We start from the raw sequence: 21,515 nt of genomic DNA on the forward strand, positions 1-21,515 counted from the left end.
AGATGCAAAGTTTGCTGAAACAAATCAAACGATAGCCTAAATAGCATTGCTTACTGCACTGACATAGGCCTATTGTTTTTCAACAGCCTTAGCAAACATTTTAGAATAACAGTGTTGTCACCTCGGCAGGCAACGGATGCCGACATTCATTAAAAAGGTAAGCCTAGCCTACAGCAGATGAAGTTATAGGCTAGTTGACAAACATGAAATACCACTGACAGGTTATTTCTATCGCTTTGTTGTTAAACGTTACCTGTTCGTCAAATGACTACGTAGACCTTAGGCAGACTACCTGAAGACAGACGCATCTGACGCTCACCTGGTTGCTTTGAGCCTATCACAGGACACAGACTTGTCTCATGAATCACATAGGCTATATGACGTGGTTAATTAGCCTATATGTAGGCCTAACTTTACTAAACTGAACTAAATATCACATCGGTCTGCTTGTGTGGTGCTGGTTCATGATTGAATCTAACAATTGTTGTCCTGCTTGCTTCCTACAACCTCGGCCTTGGAAACAACAACCATTAGGCTCTACTCTTACCTTTTAACCAATGATTCGAACCCTAATGGCAACACACCTGGCACACATACAATCATACAAAGTACAGTGAAATGCCTAATCCCGTGACTTAAAAACCTGCTGGGTTAATGTTATGTAGATAAAATAAATAAAATGAAGAAGTTAAAGTAGGTATGAATGTCAAATAAGTATGCTTATGTGATGCATGTTGATACTAGCCTATTGCATTGAGATTTTGTCATCTCTAGGTAGGCCTATTCCTAATTCAAGATGCGGATAGGCTGTGGATAGCAGCTTTTTTGTCAGTCCTCCAGTGCTGGCTTTCAGGCGTTAAAGTTTCACTGACTGTAGTAGAGAAGAGTATTGTTGAGATGACTGGCCTGTAAAATGAAGGAGGGATACGAGAATGTGCTGCCTAGAGATCATTGATTGGAACATTTACTTTTAAAAAACAGCCTGATGGTGTTGATTAAAATAAAGTCCTCTGCAGTGTCTGCAGCAAGTAATTTGCATATCACCAGAGTTCAGCAATTCTAAAGTACCACATCAATGCAACGAAATAGTGTTGAAATTGAGGGGAGTGTTAATTTATTTTCGTTGGGCCATTCCACGAAATCGGTGCCTTTTAGCGTTCCTAACAGAAAATTAGTTATAAAATTGCTTTCATAATGAATAAATATGTAAGTTAAAAACTCTTAATGTTACTGCTATCCCATTATCAATATGAGATCAAGTAAATTCCAATAAATTATTATTTAAAATAATTAAAATCACATTTTATATGCTAAAGGTAAGGATTTTGGCCTGTCCCACGCTATGGTTGTTCTTTTTCAACATAACTTCTCATTTATAAGATGTGGGCGCACAGATAGGCTACTATTTTCACAGTTTTATTTTGTTTCAAGTGTAATCTCATTGTTAAGTAATAGTTTTGACATAAATATATATAATTTCTTAGAAATATAAGTCATTTATCATTGTCAAGTCATTGTCCCTGATTTCATATCAGTCCTGTTACTATCACCAAAAAACCCTATAAAATAATTGTACAAACCAGAAGTGACATAATTTCAAGGAAGTGACATAATTTCAGGGGAAGTGGATTCCACAATTTAAAAAAGGGAAAGTTTCACTCTTCTTAAATGTCCCATTTTTCATGTTTTATCAGCAGAGGTAGAGCGGGGCAACATACAACATCAGTCCTGTTACCATTATTTAAAGTATAAATATAAACAATTATTTATTAATCCTGATATTACTAATATCTACAGGTAATAACTTTTCAGATGACATGCCATGTGCATTTCTGACCTTGACCTGTTAGCTAGTAATGAGCAGATTAGCATGAAATCCTCAGTCCTGTTACCCTCAGTCCTATTACTATTGCTAATGAAATCCTTACCTCAGTCCTGGTACTAATGCCAATTATGATCTAAAACAGATAATTCTGAAAAAATCTAAATATGACATAATCTCAATGAGAATAGGGACCAAAATGCTACTTAGATATACGTATGTAAACGGTTGCATAATTGTAATTGGAAGTGTTGTTACAGTCGGTAACAGGACTGAGGAAATTATGAAAACATTAGCAGTCATAAAATGGTAAATAGTATAGCTTGAGATGCCTCCACATAATTTATTGTACTATGAAGACGACTAAATGAATGGGTATTGAAAAAAAAAAGTTTGGAACAACTTTATTTTTTAAAATGTTGAAAGTCGAAAAGGCACCGATTTCGCGGAATCTCCACCTTGTATGTGGAAAATAATAATAATAATAATAATAATAAAAGTTTTTGAACTTTAATGTCACTAATGCTGATTATTCAATGATTATTACAATGATCTATTCACAGCCCTACTATAAACATGATCATATATAAACATAAAATATTATATTTTTTTGTAAACCCATGCGAAAAACATTGATATGACAGCTAGACCAGAGAGGGTTAAAATCTAAGAACAAAATCTCCACTTCACAAGCATCTACCAAACCTTTCAGTCTTTAACACAATTCACAACTTGCAAAATACCTCGTATATCCTGTAAAGTGAAGCATTGCAACTGAACTACATATAATAGGCATACTGTAGCATTAGCAAAATCAAACTTTTGCACCAAACTTATATGTGTAGTGTTACAAATTGACACTTGATTTTTGAGGGTGTAAGGTTGCAGTGTCTCATGCGATTCCTTGGTGAATTGTGTTTGTTAAAATGGCATTTTATTTTCTGGAATATTGAAATATGCCACCAATATGATCAGCGTTTGATCTTCACAGTTGAATTTGAATGGTGCGATGCTCTTAGATTGGCTGTGAAGAGTTAGTAAATTGCCAGGTATTGTGCTATCAATACCTAGCTATTGACTGTTATAATGAAACATCATATGAAATTTTGACTCACTCAGAAGATGATTGTATGGTCAGCAGTATGCAAGGACCAGGGAAACCACACTGCAAGTCAAAATACATCTAAATAACCCACAAGGTAAGGAAATAACAGCAGGGTACTAGCCTGTTTCATAAAGATGTTTGAATAGATTTGATGGCTAATTACAGAATGATTGACAAAGTAGAAATGGTCTACCTTAAACATCTACATCTAAAACATCATTTTCAAAACCATTTATTGTTTTCAGCTGTTTTCAGCTGTCTGCTGACTAGATTGACTTCCGCATTGGTTCATTTTTTGCTGACCACATGCAATGATACGGCAGTATTTGCACAGTTGTGTTTTTGTTTGACTGCCGTGCAGTGTTGTGCTGTGTGTCTGTCTGTCTGTTGGGTGGCAGTAAAAATAGAGCTCCTATTGGAAAACTCTGACCTGCTGGGCAGAGTACAGTCTTTTTTTCTTGTTTTCTTGTTTTCTTGTCTTCAAATCAGGTGATCTCAGTGTGATAGCAATTGTGTTTTATTGAAATGAAATAGCAGTTGCAAAAGGACATGATCAGACAAGCCGCGGTCTTATTTTCACTTCTTCTTTATCCTTGCTTCCTTTCCTTCACTCTCTGTCCACACCAGTCCATCCAGGCAGTGTGCAACTACTGAAATACAAAGATGGGCACTCTTGTTGCTACTGCCGTGTTTCTCTATGGGTTGATGCCACTGGCTTTTGGTTTCCCCCCTATTCAGAGACAGCCTGAGCAGGTGCACTTATCCTATCCAGGTAAGGATAAAAAGTAACGTGAAACTTAAGTTAATGTACAACATTCAATGTCATATGTTGAACTAGCTTAGAAGTTAGATCACATATACTGTATTTGTCTACACTAGGGGCTCTATTTTGATGCAATTTTTAATCAAATGGGGCATAATCAGCTTTTGATTTAGATTGTTCAGTGTCAGATTGGTCAACATATTATTCTAATTTAAAACAGTCTCACTTTCAATTCACTCTACTAATAACAGTTGGATATCTGAAATCAGTTTGATTGACAACTGTTTGATCAGTTTGTCTACTAACAACCATCATTAACTAAACCAGATTACCTATGTAGACCGTCTCCTGTTCTTTCCGACGTTAGCTATTCTGTTTATTAACCAACTCAACTAGTCTACTGCTAAGGAAAATGAAAATGAATCCAGCAAAAAAAAGAAGCTTAACATCATTTTTTATAGGACAAACAATCCCCCCATATGTCAGATATCATGTTGTATCATGTATGATAGATGCATATAGCCAACGACGTATGCATAATATGTCATATATCATGTCAAGCATTGTTATAGCCTATTTTTTACAGCAACACTAAAGAGTTTTTTGTACCTCAAAATAATGTTCCCAAAATCACTTCAGTGGTTCATCAACTCGTAACAGGGTGAACGGCACTTCTGCATTTGCATCATGGACCTCTATCGGTTATAACCGCACTATGTAAGTTTAGCAGATCGGGTAGCGGTTCTGTAATACCATGGAATGAGACATAAGAAACTTTAGAAAGTAAGAAATGTGACTTGCTTCAATGTCGTAGTACATCATACTTTCATAAAATCATGCAAAATACTCTACCTTGTCTGTGGACATCGTTATTTGCTGAAAAATCGATAGTGTTTGTGCGACAGAGGAAAAGTGCTTTAGTATTGCTTTAATGGGGAAATTATTTAGCCTAAATCAAAGAGATTGTTTTGCGTTTGCCCAAATATAGTGGAGAATGCATGTTGATTTGGTAATTTGATTGACAACTTTATACCAGGAAGTTTAGGCCTAACTATTTGATCTGGTAGCGATGGAGTTTCTCAGACTTTCGTCATGGCAGAGCCAGCGGAGAGAAGCGAAAGCGAGTAAACCGTTGTCAGAGGAACGGGGAAAGAGGAAACGGCAGACTGACCGATTGAGGAGTGTCATAAAATATGTAGGGGGAGCTCTGCAGGGAAACCCGTAAGAGAAGAACAAGAAAACAGCAAAAGAAATGCCCAAACTTCATAGTTTCCCTTTAAGCAATGACACAGAAAATAGCTTCTCTGTTTTCTCCCCCACAATTCCATTTCCACTTCCGAAGAAAGTGGCTGAATGGCATGTACTGTACGCCATATCCTACCTATGTCCCTGGTGTGACTAAATTAAATGTCATGACTTTTCCTAACTGTCCCTCTCCTGCCCGTTCTCGCTCCTCAGGGGTCCCGGGCTCCATGCTAGTGACGTGGACCACGGTGAACGAGACAGACAGTGTGGTGGAGTACGGGGTGTGGGGAGGAAAGCTGTTTGAGCTCTCGGCCAAAGGCCAGGCTACGCTGTTTGAAGATGGAGGTTTTGAGAAGAGGCAGATGTTCATCCACAGAGTCATGCTGACAGACCTGAAGCCTGGCGTCTCCTATGGTACTGATATCTATTGTTTTTGTTTTTGTTGTTGGTAGTATTTTTAAGACATGTCATAAACGGCGAAAATGTTATTCAACATATTACAACATTTGCACATGTAAATATTAGTGTGTGTGTGTGTGTGTGTGTGTGTGTGTGTGTGTGTGTGTGTGTGTGTGTGTGTGTGTGTGTGTGTGTGTGTGTGTGTGTGTGTGTGTGTGTGTGTGTGTGTGTGTGTGTGTGTGTGTGTGTGTGTGTGCGCTTGTGTGGGCCTCTTGTAGTGTATCACTGTGGCTGTGATGCTGGCTGGAGTGACATGTTCTACCTAACGGCTCTGAGGGAGGACTCAGACTGGAGCCCGCGGTTTGCCCTGTTTGGGGACATGGGCAACGAGAACCCCCAGTCTCTGGCCCGGCTGCAGAAGGACACGCAGGTCGGAATGTATGATGCCATTCTGCACATCGGTAAGACTAATCACATGCTTAGGCTGGCTAGAATAGCATCTCAGTGGGGCAGATATTTTATTGTTTTGACTCTTTGCTTTGAGATTGATATATATGTACAATGTAGTTGAAAGTTGGTTATGGCAGACATAGTGGACCAGTGGTAGCATGGGCACCTGGTGGCGATTGCCTGGGATCAACTCTCAAACTCGTCGGTGTGGGTCTGTGTCACTTTGGATAACATACATGTTTAACAAGGCCATATTAAATTCTGTAGTAAAAGCAATTGTATCAAATGTTGTGTACTGAAATACTTTTTATTCTTATTATTTTTTTCATTATCAGTTGTTGTATATTTTCCTATTTACATTTTGTTTTCTGTGTTACAGGGGACTTTGCTTATGACATGCATGAGGTAATGCATTTTAATTGTGCTTCTTTTGGAGGAGCTTGCTGGTTAACGTATCTTGTTTTTCTACACACCTGATAAATGCTCTGCAAGTTCAGAGCTGGCCAGAAAGCATGCTTCTCAAACCAGATGTGTGCTGGCAGTGAAACTAGGTTTAGCAGCCAAATTTGGTCTATAATGCCGTTTCTGTTAACTGGAATTGTCAAATTGTCAAATTGTTGCGTGTTGCTTCATTAAAAATGGTCTAATGTTGATACCCATTACCAAATAAACCATACCGGTAATGATTTGTGGTATGTGGCTGGGAGTACTTGTGAACTAGTACATATGCAATGACCATCTACTAGGCTATTTGAAAGTGACGTTTGATGTTGATGCACTTAATGCCTCCGCATTTCCTTTTTGGCATTTTTTACATGTTTTGAAATCAGCCTCTGGGGAGGTAATTGTTGTGGGACTGACGTTAAGGCTAAAGCCAGACATGCTGTTTAAATATACCCCTATAAGGAAGACAGACATCCAGCACTCTGATCAGACGACCACAAGACTTGAAGCGTCCCAGTACAACCAGTACTCGCAGCTCCAATGCCAGTTCTCATTCCTCTGTTGCCTTATAAAAGGAAAAGCAGAGCAGCAGGAAAGAGACCTGTCTGGAAAGTCATTAAAGGCGAGAAAGGCTTGCTTGGTATGCGTCTGTGTATACGCCTGCGTGTGTGTATGTGTATGTGTATGTGTATGCTGTGTTTTCTGGCCTTAATCACAGCCATTATAGTATTTATAAAATGATCGGTTCTAGTTTCTCTAGGGCTGGTTGGTATGTAGATGGGGGCATTCTCGTAAGTTGCCTGGAAAATTGATTCGCTCTAATGACAAGCCCGGGCCTCGGACAAGATTGCAACGTTCCTTTTCACTCCCTCTCCATCTTCCACTGTCATTACAGGGTTTTCCTTGCCTTTACGATCTGTCTCGTAAAATTAAAATCAAACAAATGTATGGCTTATATTATTATCACTAATGAATAGTCATATAAGGTGGCATTTATTCTGTCAACATCACTCTGTGAACGATTAAACTGTTTCATTACCCCACCAGACATTTCTCTGTGAAAAATTGAGCTATTTCATTACCCCAGCAGGCATCAAAACATGTTTAGGACATGGCATGACAATAGGTCTTACTCATTTTGATATGTAAGTCAATGCCCCTTTATCACTGAGTAAGCAGAATTGGCTGTATTTACTCTTATTCATCAACACTGTGCTTTTGTTGCAGGATAATGCGCGGATCGGGGACCAGTACATGCGTCAGGTGGAGTCGATCGCCGCTTACGTGCCATACATGACCTGTCCTGGCAATCATGAGAATCCCTAGTGAGTACCATACTGTACATGAGCCTGTCCTGGCAATCATGAGAATCCCTAGTGAGTATCATACATGACCTGTCCTGGCAATCATGAGAATCCCTAGTGAGTACCATACATGACCTGTCCTGGCAATCATGAGAATCCCTAGTGAGTGCCACGGCCATAACCACGGCAGGTTTGCCACAGGGGCAGTTAATATGCCCTAGTCAACAATAAAATGAATTACTGCTCAACAGCTATCAGGGACTTCATCAGGAGTTGCGGTGAGCAGTGCAGTTGTAAATGAAAGGTCTGGTAGAAACAGAAAGACATGTTTGGAGTACACTGAGTTCATGTGCCCTCAGTAAGATGAATTAAGTTGTCTACTCCACTTGGTTATGTCTGTAAATAAGGTGCATAAAGCTGTGAGCTGTGCAGTAGGTGTGGAAAAGTGGAGAAAAGGCCAGAAGAAAGGCCATTATCCAGCCCAGCTTTTGGAAACTGATTTCCTGAACATAATAATAAATAATAATAATAATAATAATAATAATAATAATAATACATTTTATTTAAAGCGCCTTTCATGACACCCAAGGTCACTTTACAAGGTTGTAAAATCATCACTGAAATGGTCTTAAGTAACAACCTAAGCGTGCCTAAACAACCTAAACAGCCTAAGGTAACTTTGGGAAAGATTTGACCCCTTGACTCTCTAAATTAGTATTTAAATAGAAGGGGAAAGGTTGGACGATCAAGCTCTACTTTACTCTGTCCTGCCCTACCATACACTCCTGTTCAACTGAAATGCCTTGTTTCTCACTCTTCAATCTCACCACTATGTCTCTGGCCCGGTCTGTCACTCCTACTGTATGTGCGCGCACACACACACACACACACACACACACATTCAGACATTCACTGTCTCGAGTCGTTCCCCTAAACACACACACACACACACACACACACACACACACACACACACACACATAGCACCAGTCTGTCTGCACTTCAGGACAATCACAGATGAAGGGGTTTATCCAGCATCTAAACGCTGGGTGGAAGGTCTCCTCTCTGTCTCTCTGTCTGCAGCTCTTTTCACTGTTCCCTGTCATCCATGCTCTCTCTCTCTCTCTCTCTCTCTCACTCTCTCACTATCACTCCCCGTCTCTCTCTTTCTCTCTCACACAGCCTTGCCATTCTTCTCTACACATTCCTCAGAACTCAACGCTGTGCTAAGTGTGTTATTGAAGGGTGCTTGGCGGGACTTAAATGTGTATTCCAGGACTGAGGGAATCCACCATTTAGGTCCCATCCCCACCACCACCACAATCTCTCTCTCTCTCTCTCTCTCTCTCTCTCTCTCTCTCTCTCTCTCTCTCTCTCTCTCTCTCTCTCCCTCTCTCTCTCTCGTGTTGTGTGTGTGTGTGTGTGTGTGTACAGTAAGAGCTTTTCAACACTCTTGAGAATATTTCTTCATTGCTTATACAGTTGGTTGGTTGGTTAGTGTTTGTCATGTTTGTACAGTTTGTTTGTTATGTTTTCATAGTGTGTAGTTTTAGATCAATCAGGAGCCATTTTAGTCTTTAACCCCCAAGCAGGTCATTAAGCAAAAGCTGCTCTCATCTAATTGAGTCCTGAGTGTCCAAGATAAACAAATAAAGGACGTAGACCCATTTGTTAACACAGCACATCCTGTCAAATTCCTTTTCAGAGCCACAGTTTTTCTTGTCATCTCCTACTGAGGCTATGAGGGAATACACTTTGAAATTGGATTAGTAATGTGAAGAAAAGTGAAAGGCTCATTATTGGAAAGGCATTAAGATGTTCCCACTGTAATGTAATAGTTCTCATTGAGAAATGCTAATTGTATACGTGTGTGTGTGCACGCGTACACACATGTGCACATAATGTGCGGTTGAAAATGTGTGTGTGACTGTGTGATTCAGTCCATGTGCACTAGGAACTGAAACCTGTGTTTCATCCGTCGTGTGTGTGAATATGTGCATAAACAATATGCATAAGCTTTGACCTCTCCTGTTGTGTGTGTGTGTGTGTGTGTGTGTGTGTGTGTGTGTGTGTTTCCACACTGCCTAGTTTGGCTAACACAGAACAGGCCAGACCAGTGGCACTGTTTTGCTTGGGTGCCTGATCTGATATTAGTGGTCACAGTCAGAAGTGTTTGTCTGCTCGCTGGTTCCATGACCCCTGTACCAGTCCCTTCATCTCTGACCTGGGACTAAAGGGGCATTCACATACGTCGCTACTCGCACATCGCTCCTCGCTTCAGTTAACTGTCAATCATCTCTATTCTACATTCTGATTTGGTACTCGCTTCACTCGCTTCACTCGCATCGCTGGAAGTTAAAATTATTTTAACTTTGTACCCGCCCACATCGCATCGCTAGTCCTCGCATCGCCTGTCCTGGCCACATTCAGCTAGAACACATTCACTTTACATTGACAGTTCTCGCTCAGAGATGGGCGAGTAGCGACGTATGTGAATGCAGCTTAACAGAGGGTCTAACTGCAACATAGGTTCTATCATCCCCCAGTTCTTTGAACCTTTTCTCTCTGTGTGTGTGTGTCTCTCTTTGGCTCTCTCTCACATGATCTTTCTTTCCCTCTAAAGCTGTCTCCCTCCCACCCACGTTTGTTCTCTCTCTCTCTCTCTCTCTCTCTTTCTCTCTCTCACTCTGGGCCCTGTTTTGTCTCACTCATAATATAGTTCTGACCGCAAGAAGCAGCCTGAGCGAGAGGCATATTGACAGACAAGAGCCCAGTGCAGTGAGTCTGCTGTTTCAGCATTCCAGCGCCATGATGTCCAGGCCACGCACATGCGACTCTAAGACCCCAATCAAGCAGCCCCTTTGTTCTCCAGCACGCATGGCGCAGATCAGCTGGCCTTCTGGCGCGCCACTGAATGACCACCGCCATATAAAACCAAATGAAGTAATGATGTGAATTATTGACATTGCACTGTGCCTGACCAGAGAACAGTGTTTCCCATTATGTGGAAGCCAGCGAGGATTAGGCGCGCATCTTGTAGTTTTAGAAGTAATTCAAAAGAAAAGGTTGAGGCGATTAAAGTCTGCAGATGGTCAAAGCGGGGATTCAGTGAGACCGCTGGAGACGGGATTCAGTTGGATTGTGTTTTCGGCGGCACAGACAATGTCCTGTTGATGTTGTTCAGGAGTCCCCCAATCCATATTGTTTCCGACAGCACTAGAGGAGAATATTTTCCCCTCGTATTCCCAGTGGAATGCAGTGAAATTGTCTGCTAAAAAAAACTGTTTATTCCCAGTGTTATAGTTTCAAAGACTGATTATGCTGGGGAGACTGGGATGAGTTTAAATAAAACAAGCCGGTGAGAAATTGCCGAAGCTTGTCTCTGTCAGCCACAGCTCTGTCGGCTGGGATAGCAGACTAAACAAACACACATATCTGAGTCACGTGTAGAATGTTGTCGAGAAATCATGAGTGTCTCTCTTTCTTTCTTTCTTTCTTTCTTTCTTTTTTTCTCTCCTCATATTTACCCAGCTGTTTCTTTTGCCATACTGTTTATTAACAGCAACCATTCTGGCTGCACTAGTCCGTCTCCTATCCCCCACCCAGCACACACACAAACACACACACACACACACACATCCGTACCACCTCCTGTGAGCTGTGAGCCCACCCAGCCACCAGATGGAGGTGTTAGTCTCTGAGTTGGCAGCGGGAGCAGGGGGTGCTATCGCTACCTGCAGATCAAGCGCTCTCCCACAGGCCTCCATCCTCTCTGCAGCAGCCTGCCTCGTGCTGTCCGGAATGCTCCGCTCTGCGGCGGCGACCACATTGGCTGGCTGTTTTGTTTTGATGGAGATAGTGTGAGTGAATTTCCTCCTTTTTGGGCACGTATCACTTCTTTTGCTCCATGTAATCAAAAAGAGATGCCAAGCCAAGCGTTTATTTATGGAAACGGCATACTCTGTTATTTTCAGTCAAATTGCATCGAGACTTCCATTTTAAGTAATTCAGCTTTCATTATCATACAATTATCAACACTTGTGAGCAGAGTCACAATTATTATGTAATAAAATAGATAAGTAGATTCGTTTAAAATATGCTCTTGAAACGCTGAAAGATGTATATGGTCAGAAAATCGAACTGCCCTGTTGCCTAATTATTTGCAGCCAACTTTACTGCCAATGCTCACCCGCCTCTAAACAAGGGATGACTGTAAATTACTCCCCAAACTCTGAAGAGAATGGGCCTGACCTCTGGCTCACTCTTTGAACTCTGACCCTGACCTGTAATAGCTACCATGACCCAGCATGAGTCCATTCACCCGAGCCCAACTGGCCACAGCTTCCCATGGGGGCTAGCACCTCACCTGCCCTCGTCATCCCCCAGACTTACGTAAGAGAGAGACAGAACGAGACGGGCTCCTGGTGCCAGAGCTTTTACTCATGGAAAAGCTGGACCCCTCGTTTAACAGTCGAGTGAACTATGGCGATTAAAAATCTATAAACGACAGCAATTAAAAGCTTGTAAAATAAAGAGCCACTCTCATTCAACCCTGAACACAATCACTTGACAGAGCTTTGTCTGCCTGCCCACTGGAGGGCTTGGATGAGTGAGAAGCAAGCTTCCTAAAAAGAGGCCGCCGTTTCGCTGACATTATGGCTCTCCCAGATAACAACAACTCCCATCTGGCTCTGTGCTGGCTCTGTGCTGGCTCTGTGCTGGCCCTGCTCTGGTGCTCCAAATGCACTTACTGTCTTGGCTGTTGCTCTTGTTTGGATGATACGGTTGTTAGGTGTGGCTGTATGTTGAGAAATCCCAGTTGGGATTGATTTGAACTTTTCAACTGATTTTACACTTTGTGTTGTTTCCACAGCAACTTTTCCAACTACCGGAACCGCTTCAGTATGCCAGGGAACACCGAGAGCCTCTGGTACAGGTGGGAGAAGCACAACACACATACACACATACAAACAGAGCCAGACTCCCACACACACATACACACACACAAACAGAGACAGACAGACAGACAGACACACACACACACACAGAGACAGACACGCACCAAACACACACACACACACAGACAGACAGACAGACAGACAGACACACACACACACACACACACACAGAGAGACAGACACACACACAGCACAACACATCAACAGCGCAGCGCAGAATTTTCAGTATCTTCAGATCCAGTTGCATAACTTCCAGTAGCCCATCCAAAATAAAAAAAATCCCAGCAGCAGCGGTCTTGCCGTCTTTAAAGTCTTTAAAGGAGACGGCCGTGGGGCTGGAGGAAGTGGCTGAGCCCCTGGTGACAGCTCCGTCTGTCAGCCCCGTAACCCTACCCCTCCACGGGGCCTGCCGCCACAGCGCCTGCCTCTCTGGGCCTTTCCTGTTTAGAGGGAACCACTGCTGCTCAGGCTCCACTCTGTCACGCCGGAGCTGCCGCCGCTGAGCGCTAGAGCACTGCAGACACACAGCCAGCCAGACCGAGACCGCCGCTGGTACAGTATGAGCAGAATGACAGTATGAGCAGAATGAGTGCATCATGGGATGGTCATTAGTGGGTGCGGTGGAATGCGAGGGGTATTGTGACAACGAATTGAGACCCAGGGATTGCGTTTTTTTCTACCTATTTGTCTATCGTAGAGAAGCTATCATCACCTTAAGCTTCTGTTTTCTTTTCCTCCTTTCTCTATTTTCACTTGCGATTTTCACAGTGTGGCTAAATTATAGTCACCACACGCTCCATTTAGTCCCCACTGTCTTCACCAGGCTCCGCTATTGTCCTATGGGTCTTCTTTCCCACCCACATCTCTTTTAAAGTTGGGAAAGGGCTGAAATTACAGTCAAGGTTCAGAATACTGGTCATCTCTGCCACAGTGTCCACCACATGCACCTATGGTAAAGATACATTTAGAAGAATGGGAGCAGAGGAGATTGTAGCAGTGTGTTAGTCCCATTTGATTTTCGAGGAAAATCTCTGCATTTTGCGGGCTTTCCAGGAACAGTGATCTACACAACTATTAGGAAGAATCATGAAATTGGGATAGGAGGCACTTTTATGGTCGACCTTATTCATTATTATTGCCGTTCCCTGCTGCTGGAATAGTCCCCTATCACTATTTTGTTTTTTATTCGGTGAATCAGCCGTTTAAATTGAACGCGTTGGTTCATTCCGTTCCGTTGCTCCTCTCCTGCGGGGATTAGTGAACGTGAGGAATGGCTCAGTGTAATGACAGTGTGTCAAGACTGTTTTCATAATTGATTCCACCAAATAAGTAACTGTTCAGAGGATGTGTGTGTGTGTGTGGCTGTCTGTCTATCTCTCTCGGGTCTCTAGCCTTGTGTATGTGGTCTATCCGCAGCTGGAACGTAGGACCTGTCCACATCGTTTCCTTCTCCACAGAGGTCTACTTCTATCTCCACTATGGCCTGGACCTTCTCTTTAAACAGTACGAGTGGCTACAGAAGGATCTTGAGGTACTGCATTTTTTTTTATCTATTAAGCTTAAACCAGAAAACAAGCAACAACAAGCAAATTGTTCAAATCTATTTCTAAACATTAGTTTACTCTCTCCTAAGCGAAACAGATCTGCTAAAAGTTGAACATACTTCTTAATGGCAGGTTAAGTTTTCCTGCAGACCTGATTTTTCGATGTGGTGTGTGTGTGTGTGTGTGTGTGTGTGTGTGTGTGTGTGTTTGTCTCAGGAGGCGAACAGGCCGGAGAACCGAGCCCAGAGGCCCTGGATCATCACCATGGGCCACAGGCCAATGTACTGCTCCAACGCAGACAAGGACGACTGCACCCAGTTCAACAGCTGTGTATGTACGACTAAAGCATAACTCAAGAGGTCCACTGGCAATACGTGGAACTAGTCTCCATGTTTTATAGCTAGTCTTCAATGGTTTTACCTGTCTAATCTCTGAGGTAATGGGAAGAGTGCTTTAGCAACTATGCACATCCACAAGCTTGTATTGATTGCACAGCACAACGTTATTACATATTTGTTTATCGGCACACTAAGGCTCAGTTGTGTGTACTGTTCAGTCTGACTTTTTTTTAGTCTTTTCATTGGAAAGTAAGCAGACTGATCATTGAAGTCCTTCAGGATTTCAGTTCCAGAACATTCTGCACTTTATGCGCAGCCGAGGCTGAGTGGGTTTTTGAACAGGGTTGGCGGAGTTGGGTTGCTTTGTGGTTGCTTCGTGTGTCTTTTTGAGCCAGTCTGCAGCGTCATGGTTACAGAGTGTGAACTCCGATGGCTCCAGTCGTCAGCAAGAGAGGCCAGCGATCAAACTGGCGTAGTGGAGGTGTGCTCTGGCTGACCCATGGTGCGCTGACTGAGGCCTCTGGGACCGGAGCAGAGGTCCACGCTCCCGTGTGTATATCACCCCTGGCCTGACAGGCTAATGGACAGAGGATGGAACCAGAGACGACCTGGGAGAGGGCAGGAGGGTTGGGGTACTAAGGGGTCGTTAGTTAACTGTGGCGCCAGGCGCGTGCTCCTGCAGCTCTGTGCTTGTGGGGTCTCCACACCAGACATAAATCCAGCACAGCACAGCACAGCACAGCACTGCACAGCCAGCCTCCTGGAGCACTCCTCCAAATCCACCACCTTGCTAATGAATGAGGGAATAAGAAACTTGCCTTTCGTTCCCAAATCTTTGGTTCAGTGGAACACCACTCATTTGTTGTTTTTTATACCCTGGCCAACAATTTGTGACGAGGGATAATGGTAGCCATGCTTTTAAAGCTGGGAATGAGAGAAGTGACTGAATGCTGTTTAGACTATATATTATGTTGTGCTTAATGAGGATGTGTCCCAGGAGGCCTAGCGTATGGAAATGGGACCCATTAGGAAGATTTGCACCCAGATGCTTTGTGAGGCATGTGAATCGCTCGCAGTGTGAGGGGTTCTGTACCCACGGAAACAGCCATTTCTGGTGCTATGGAATGGTCATTCTCTTCGATCTCAAAGCTGCTGATTACATTTTCAGTTTGACACAGTCAGTGTTCTTGTCACAGCAGACAGTTCCTAAACACCACACAAGTTACACATCTAGATGCATAAGCTCTACTGCAATAGTTACTCTTCAAGAAACAAACGTGTTAGCCTAACCATATACTGTAGATGTAGTCAAATTAAATATACTCAGTTGTAATGTATTTCAACTAGATCCTTTTTATAATTCTGAGATTAACTGTTTTGATTTTATTAGTCCTAGAGTTATCTTTTTTAGACGATTTCTCTTGACTGAAATAAAGTTACAGTAGTGATACCTTGACTTTGGAGTAGAAAAAGGTTTGGAAGTGGAGTTGAGAAATATGGCACGAGTTGAGGAAGCATGATTTCAGACTGAAAGTATTTTAAAAGTAAGGGTAACGGTTCGAGCGAAACCGACTGCAGTATCAGATTTAATTATTCCTCCAAACGTAAATGTAATTCCTCTCCTCTCCTCTCCTCAGGTCAGGACTGGACTCAATACCACCGACCCCCCAGCACCTGGGCTCGAGGATATTTTCTACAGATATGGTGAGTCTACGTTATCGTCTGATACTGTCATCCTATGGTCAGGTTTGGTGATGTCACGGTATGGCCATGCTGTGGTTGATATGGTCACACTTCAGACTCCTACTCCTAGATAGTGAGATTTCTAATGTGTTTAGCAAAATATTCAACGTCAGCTCTGCCATTTTTGCTCATGTTTTGCATCACCAGTTCAACATACCAGTAGTTTTTTTTCATTATTATTCTTGTCAGTTTATTTACCTTGTGCCTAACAAAAGTATTTTTTTCCTTTTTAGTTATTCTATTATGGAACCTTTTTTGACTAAAAATCCACAAAACACACTAAAATCCACAAACTGCAGAAAACCACATGGAAGTGCAGCCATCAGCCAATCATACAGAGATTACAGCAAAACAGACTTGTTTCCTTTCAAATCAATGACCTTCCACACTGAGTATTCTCTGTGGTTTGGCTGTGAGTCTGTGACAGACTGATTGCTGTGTCTGGTACATTTCTCTTGTACTGTGAGTCACTGCTAAACTGATGCCTGCTCCTGGTTCTGGTGTATTCCACAGGTGTGGACCTGGAGGTGTGGGCCCATGAGCACAGCTACGAAAGGCTCTGGCCAGTTTACAATTACACGGTGAGCTTCGCTTCACCCAATCACAGAGTATCCATTTGAGCCAGGCTTGTCGCAGGATGACAGTTTAGTTAAGAAAAAAACTCTATTGCACTCACTTTATAGCTAGCATTTTGTCCTTCTTCAGACCTTCTTCAGATCAAAGATAGTTGGATAGGAAGTTCACTTTAAGAACACAGAACGGTGCCAGAGCAGGTGCATGTAGACCGAGCTAATTTTTTAAGTTTTCACATATGTGTTAATGGTGGACATTCATAGTACTTAAAGACCAGTTTTGAAATGTGTATTTTAAAGAACAGGGGTTTACATAATTAAAGTAATGAATTAAGTAATGCATATTATCTGTTGACTTGTTTGCATGTGATACTCTGTGACCCCCACAGGTTTTCAATGGGAGCACAAATGAACCGTATGTGAATCCTAAAGCGCCTGTGCACATCATCACTGGATCAGCTGTGAGTATCTGGCATATACTGCATGCTCTGTGAACGCATTTAAACAACAACTCATGCTCTAGACCTCAGTCTGAGAGTAGACAGTCTGTCAATCACTCAATCAACTGACACAACTGTGTCAATTAAACAAATCGGCCGACTGAGTGGATATCAAGGCTACAAAAAGTCAAGTTAATCATCATTACAGCCACACCTGCATGATTGAATATATGATTGTTTGTTTATTTGCCTTGTGCTCAAACAAGCCCTTGGGCCAACAGCATAGACACACCTGGATATTTCTCCCAATTCAGTAGGTTAGATTGTTGTAAATGAACCAGTAATCACACAGTGCAAGAGGGAACAGACATCCCATAATTCTTTGCTCTGACTGCAAGACGTGAGAGCCAAAAGGAGCTCAGCTCCAAAACTCCTGCTGAGCCACAAAGCCTGCAGCAAGGTTTTCAAATCACTCAATGCAAATTGAATCAGCTGACCACTTTCCAATTTTCACTTTTCCAATCGGAGCGATAGTGTTTGTAACTCAGATTTATGTGGATATTTAATACATGTGTGTAAACATTTAAAACTGAAACACCTAGCCTGGAACCAAGCCGCACTGAAATATGGATGGCTTGGAAAGGCGCCCAAATCATTTTCATCTGGATTAAACAAATAGAAGAAATTGGCTCTGGCGTGTCCCAAGGCCTCAGAGCCCAGTGAGTGACGGTGGGTTGGAATATGTTTGGTCCTTCCAGGGATGCAAGGAGCGGACGGACCCCTTCATTCCTGACTTCAGGGCCTGGAGCGCGTTCCGAAGCACTGACTATGGTTACGCTCGGATGCAGGTGTTCAACTCCAGCCATCTTTACCTGGAGCAGGTATCTGATGACAAGGTGAGAACAGTCTATCCACACCTGTCCAGAGTTATGTGAAAAGATGAGGTCCCCTTCATGTGTCTCTGGCCATGACTTGTCTGTGTAAGAATGAAGACTCAGTGTTCATGCTGAGGGTGACCATGTTAATCCTGTGCATGACTAAGAGTGGTCTCAACACCTTTATTGGAGAGAGGCATATGAAGACGTGCTGGCTGATGTGCACATACCTGCTGAAGGCCTCAGTGGCAGTGCACTTGTGTGTCTCATCTGAGACTCATTGAGCTCCGATGTGAGGGTCCTGTGTGCTGTATGAATCCACTGATATTTGTATGTAGCAACAAGGGTTGTTACCTCTAATTAGTTACTAAACAATTAGCCAGAAATCAATTAGTAATGACACTGTAATATCTTATCATTGCTAACATTAAGGAGTTGAGGTTGATGGCCTTGATGCTGAAGATGGCTTGAGTACTGATCATTGCTGATTTTCTCTACAGTATGGGAAGGTTATCGACAGCATATGGCTGGTAAAGGACAAGCATGGCCCAGAGGCGTGGCTCTGAGGAATCTTCTGGAAGTGACAAGGTCACAGGAAATGGACCTGGACCAATCAGAATCTCTCAGGAAATACACTGTTTTACCTAATCAAAGGTGAACTGCACTTTAGTCTGCATAAAACTGGCAAGAGATGATTTTTGAATAAAAGAAAGAACACCGCATATGAGAAAAAATCCAAAAGCAAGCAACACAAACAAATGCTCTCACTTTTAGGATTAATCAGATGCACTTGTGAATCGGAGGTCACGTTTGAACCCCGGAATGATTTCAGAGTGCATGTAGCCAGACATACTGTACACTGTTTACTTCCCCCCAAAGGAAACTGGCGCTTCTCAGATCAGCAGGGAAAGAATGAGTCCTTTAAACAGAAGGAGAATGCCATAAGTGCAAGGGAATGGATGGGAGTGCAAGAGAAGTGCGGCTAGCACATCCTTTTTGGCCTGTCTTAAATGTGTCAAGCCATCAGACTAAATCCTTTTTCTTTCCCCTTTTCTGTTGACAATAAGATGTTTTGTTATTGAGCGTAATGGACATCTACCAAGTCTATACTGTAATTACACACGTTTGGAAAGTGTACGACTACGAAATCCCTTTTTAATATCCATCCTTTATGTTTCTTTTGTCAAACACTCTCTTAACAGTAATGTACACAGTGACTTTGATCTACACAACAGATATTAATAAATCCTTTTCCCCCCAGTATGCAGTGTCTGGCTGTGTCTGTGTATGCTGCACCACCTGGCCTGGATTTCTTCAAACAGTGAATTCTTTCAGGTGACAGATTGTAGATTGTTAGTCCCGAAAGTGGCTATAAAGAAGTCTTCATAGCTGAGCGATAATGTCATATCAACAAGTTTGGAGCCTGTCGATCAACTTAAAAGAAACACCAATCTCTCTATCCTTTCTTTCCACTGAGACACCCATTTAGATATTGGCAGATTTAAGTAGTCTGCTCTTCTCTCAAGCGTGATCTTGACGTGACCAAAAAACGTTTCAAATGAAGCGGCGGCGGGGGCACCAAGACTGGCGGGCGGGTAGGCAGACGCACACCTCGCAGAAGCCGAGTTATATAACGCATGCCTTGGGCCGCCGCAGAGACGTGCTGGGCCAAGGGCTTTAATGCCCTTTGCAGAGGCATCTCCCACATGCTTGGCTGTAAGTCACGTTGGCTGCCGTGCCGTTAATGCCTAATAACCACACAGCGCCGCTCAGGACTCTACAGCATGGCAGTGGTCCAGCTCCACTGCTGTGTGAATCATATGGCTCAAAACAGTTCCAAGCTTGACTTTTTTTTTTACCTATGGCTTTGCAAATAAGGATACTTGTCTGTCTGTCTGTAAGGCACGTCTGTATGTTTTCTGCTGAAACATTGTACTGGTAATGGATGCCATTGAAAACAAGGCATATATATTTAACTCAAAAAGCACAACTACGTTCCCTGAAGCGTTGCTAAAATAAGCCCAATATGTCCCCAGGATACATACAGCTGAATAAATGTGGTATAGAATGCACACCTTCTACTGCGCCAGTCTAGGGCTCCATTTACAGACATTTGAGTCAGCCAAATAAATAACTTTGAAGAGCATTTAAATTTAAATGCTTGAAAGAACGGAAAACAGTTCTGCATTCATCAGGTGTTAGATCATGGGTATATTAAAAAAGAGGACATTGTGACTGTTCAGGGTGATATATCAAAATGATCACTGTGGCTGGCCTCCATTTGTCATCTGGCAAATGATCTGACATGCACATAAAGTCGACTTTAAATTTGCTACGCTTCTTTGTGGATTTACTGACTGTCAGATGGATCTATTGACTGGGTCCTATATTCATTATAGATACCACAGCTTTCACTCACTCTATACCATGCAAAAGTAATGGAGGGATGGTTGGCTTGTATCATTATGAAGCGCTAAACCTGCTGAGTAAAAGTTTCAAGTTTATTTTCAGGGCTTTATTTAGATAGGAGTGTTAAGAGTAGACAGGAAATGAATAGGAGACTGTTGGGTGGTGTTGGAGCTGAGAAATTGTGAGTTCTTGGTTCATCACATGGTCACTTTTCATTGGGAACAGCTCTTACACTCCAGGCAAATAAGTTTAATCATGATATCATAATACACACACACACACACTGTATAAATAGACTGAAGAGAGAAAATTTAGAAGAACAGTTGCCTTGCAGATAGGTGGCAAACTTCCCTTAAAACAAGAACTTTTCAACTGCATGTCCCTCAGTTGGTGAGGTGAAGCATTACTTTGACTGAATGAGCCGATCAAAATATACATAAAACAGCATTAAAATCCAATGGGTAGCATTATGCTAACACATATGCCCTGAGTGTAGACAGCAGCTGGTATGAAGAAGCTGCACGAGGCTTTTTAAGAAAGTTGTCCCTAATCAAAGACTGGAAAACGTAAAGAGCTTGTCAAAGGCTATTTATGTCTGCAGGTATGTGACTCCATGTGAATCCCTGCCTTAATGAACCCATTGATCAGCATCCAGGAAAGAAAAAAGTCTGCGGGACAGAATAACATGTCACCCGGGATCACATGGCACTTGTCTGAAATGTGATCTTATTATGACTGTTGTCACAGCGGGAGCATAGGCAGCTTTGGCGAAGGACTGGCGGGAGAAAGGGAAGCCGTCTTGCAGAGTGAAGTGATTACTGTTGAGTCCCTCTGTGCCCCTGTTGAAACTGATCTAGATAGAAATCAATTCCAGTCATCCAGCCTGCCCACACTGCACACCAAAAGCCAGTCCAGTTCATAAGAGCTATGACATCCACAACTCACACTACTGTATAATGATAACAAAGAATGAAGACTGTGCAACACTTGATGCATGAATGATAGAAATATTGATAGCCAGTCAGAAACCACTGATTTTTAAAGGCATCACATTAATAAAGGCTTTTCGTCAGTCAGTGTGGACACTTATTACGTTACAATAGT

General features: G+C 42.5%; 2 protein-coding genes across 8 annotated transcripts in view; one reads left to right on the plus strand and one right to left on the minus strand.

Annotated features, from left to right (window-relative positions):
• LOC134068188 (KATNB1-like protein 1) overlaps window positions 1-21,515 on the minus strand; it is a 43,444-nt gene that overhangs the window by 3,672 nt on the left and 18,257 nt on the right. For 2 of the 5 annotated variants that reach the window (XM_062523760.1, XM_062523765.1), the window contains exon 2: window positions 2,938-2,987. The exons of 1 other annotated variant lie outside the window; for it this stretch is intronic. The gene's annotated coding sequence lies outside the window, so the exon portion shown is untranslated. Of the gene's footprint in view, window positions 1-319; window positions 419-2,937; window positions 3,118-21,515 lie in introns of those variants that run through there. 2 more of the 5 variants (XM_062523762.1, XM_062523763.1) reach the window with 2 other exon arrangements.
• Window positions 18-19,263, plus strand: acp7 (acid phosphatase 7, tartrate resistant (putative)). 3 transcript variants are annotated; one of them, XM_062523756.1, is made up of 15 exons: window positions 18-157; window positions 2,942-3,021; window positions 3,555-3,699; window positions 5,149-5,349; window positions 5,613-5,795; window positions 6,164-6,189; window positions 7,456-7,553; window positions 12,406-12,468; window positions 13,907-14,021; window positions 14,251-14,364; window positions 16,010-16,076; window positions 16,629-16,696; window positions 17,077-17,148; window positions 17,886-18,023; window positions 18,503-19,263. In XM_062523756.1, exons 3-15 carry the CDS (start codon window positions 3,591-3,593, stop codon window positions 18,566-18,568), a joined length of 1,320 nt encoding a protein of 439 aa, XP_062379740.1. In that variant the 5' UTR covers window positions 18-157; window positions 2,942-3,021; window positions 3,555-3,590; the 3' UTR covers window positions 18,569-19,263. The 3 variants fall into 3 exon arrangements, with proteins under 3 accessions (XP_062379740.1, XP_062379742.1, XP_062379743.1); XM_062523758.1 differs by having other exon boundaries at window positions 23-157; window positions 2,945-3,021; XM_062523759.1 differs by lacking the exons at window positions 18-157; window positions 2,942-3,021 and adding an exon at window positions 3,297-3,416.

Source organism: Sardina pilchardus, chromosome 20 (genome assembly GCF_963854185.1).
Source record: "Sardina pilchardus chromosome 20, fSarPil1.1, whole genome shotgun sequence".
NCBI classification, from domain to species: Eukaryota; Metazoa; Chordata; class Actinopteri; order Clupeiformes; family Clupeidae; genus Sardina; species Sardina pilchardus.

Coding starts and splice junctions, on each gene's coding strand:
- acp7 (XM_062523756.1), top strand. CDS start 3,591: ATGGGCACTCTTGTTGCTACTGCCGTGTTTCTCTATGGGTTGATGCCA. Junction 16,077..16,628: donor GGATATTTTCTACAGATATG/GTGAGTCTACGT, acceptor TGTATTCCACAG/GTGTGGACCTGGAGGTGTGG. Junction 17,149..17,885: donor ACATCATCACTGGATCAGCT/GTGAGTATCTGG, acceptor TGGTCCTTCCAG/GGATGCAAGGAGCGGACGGA.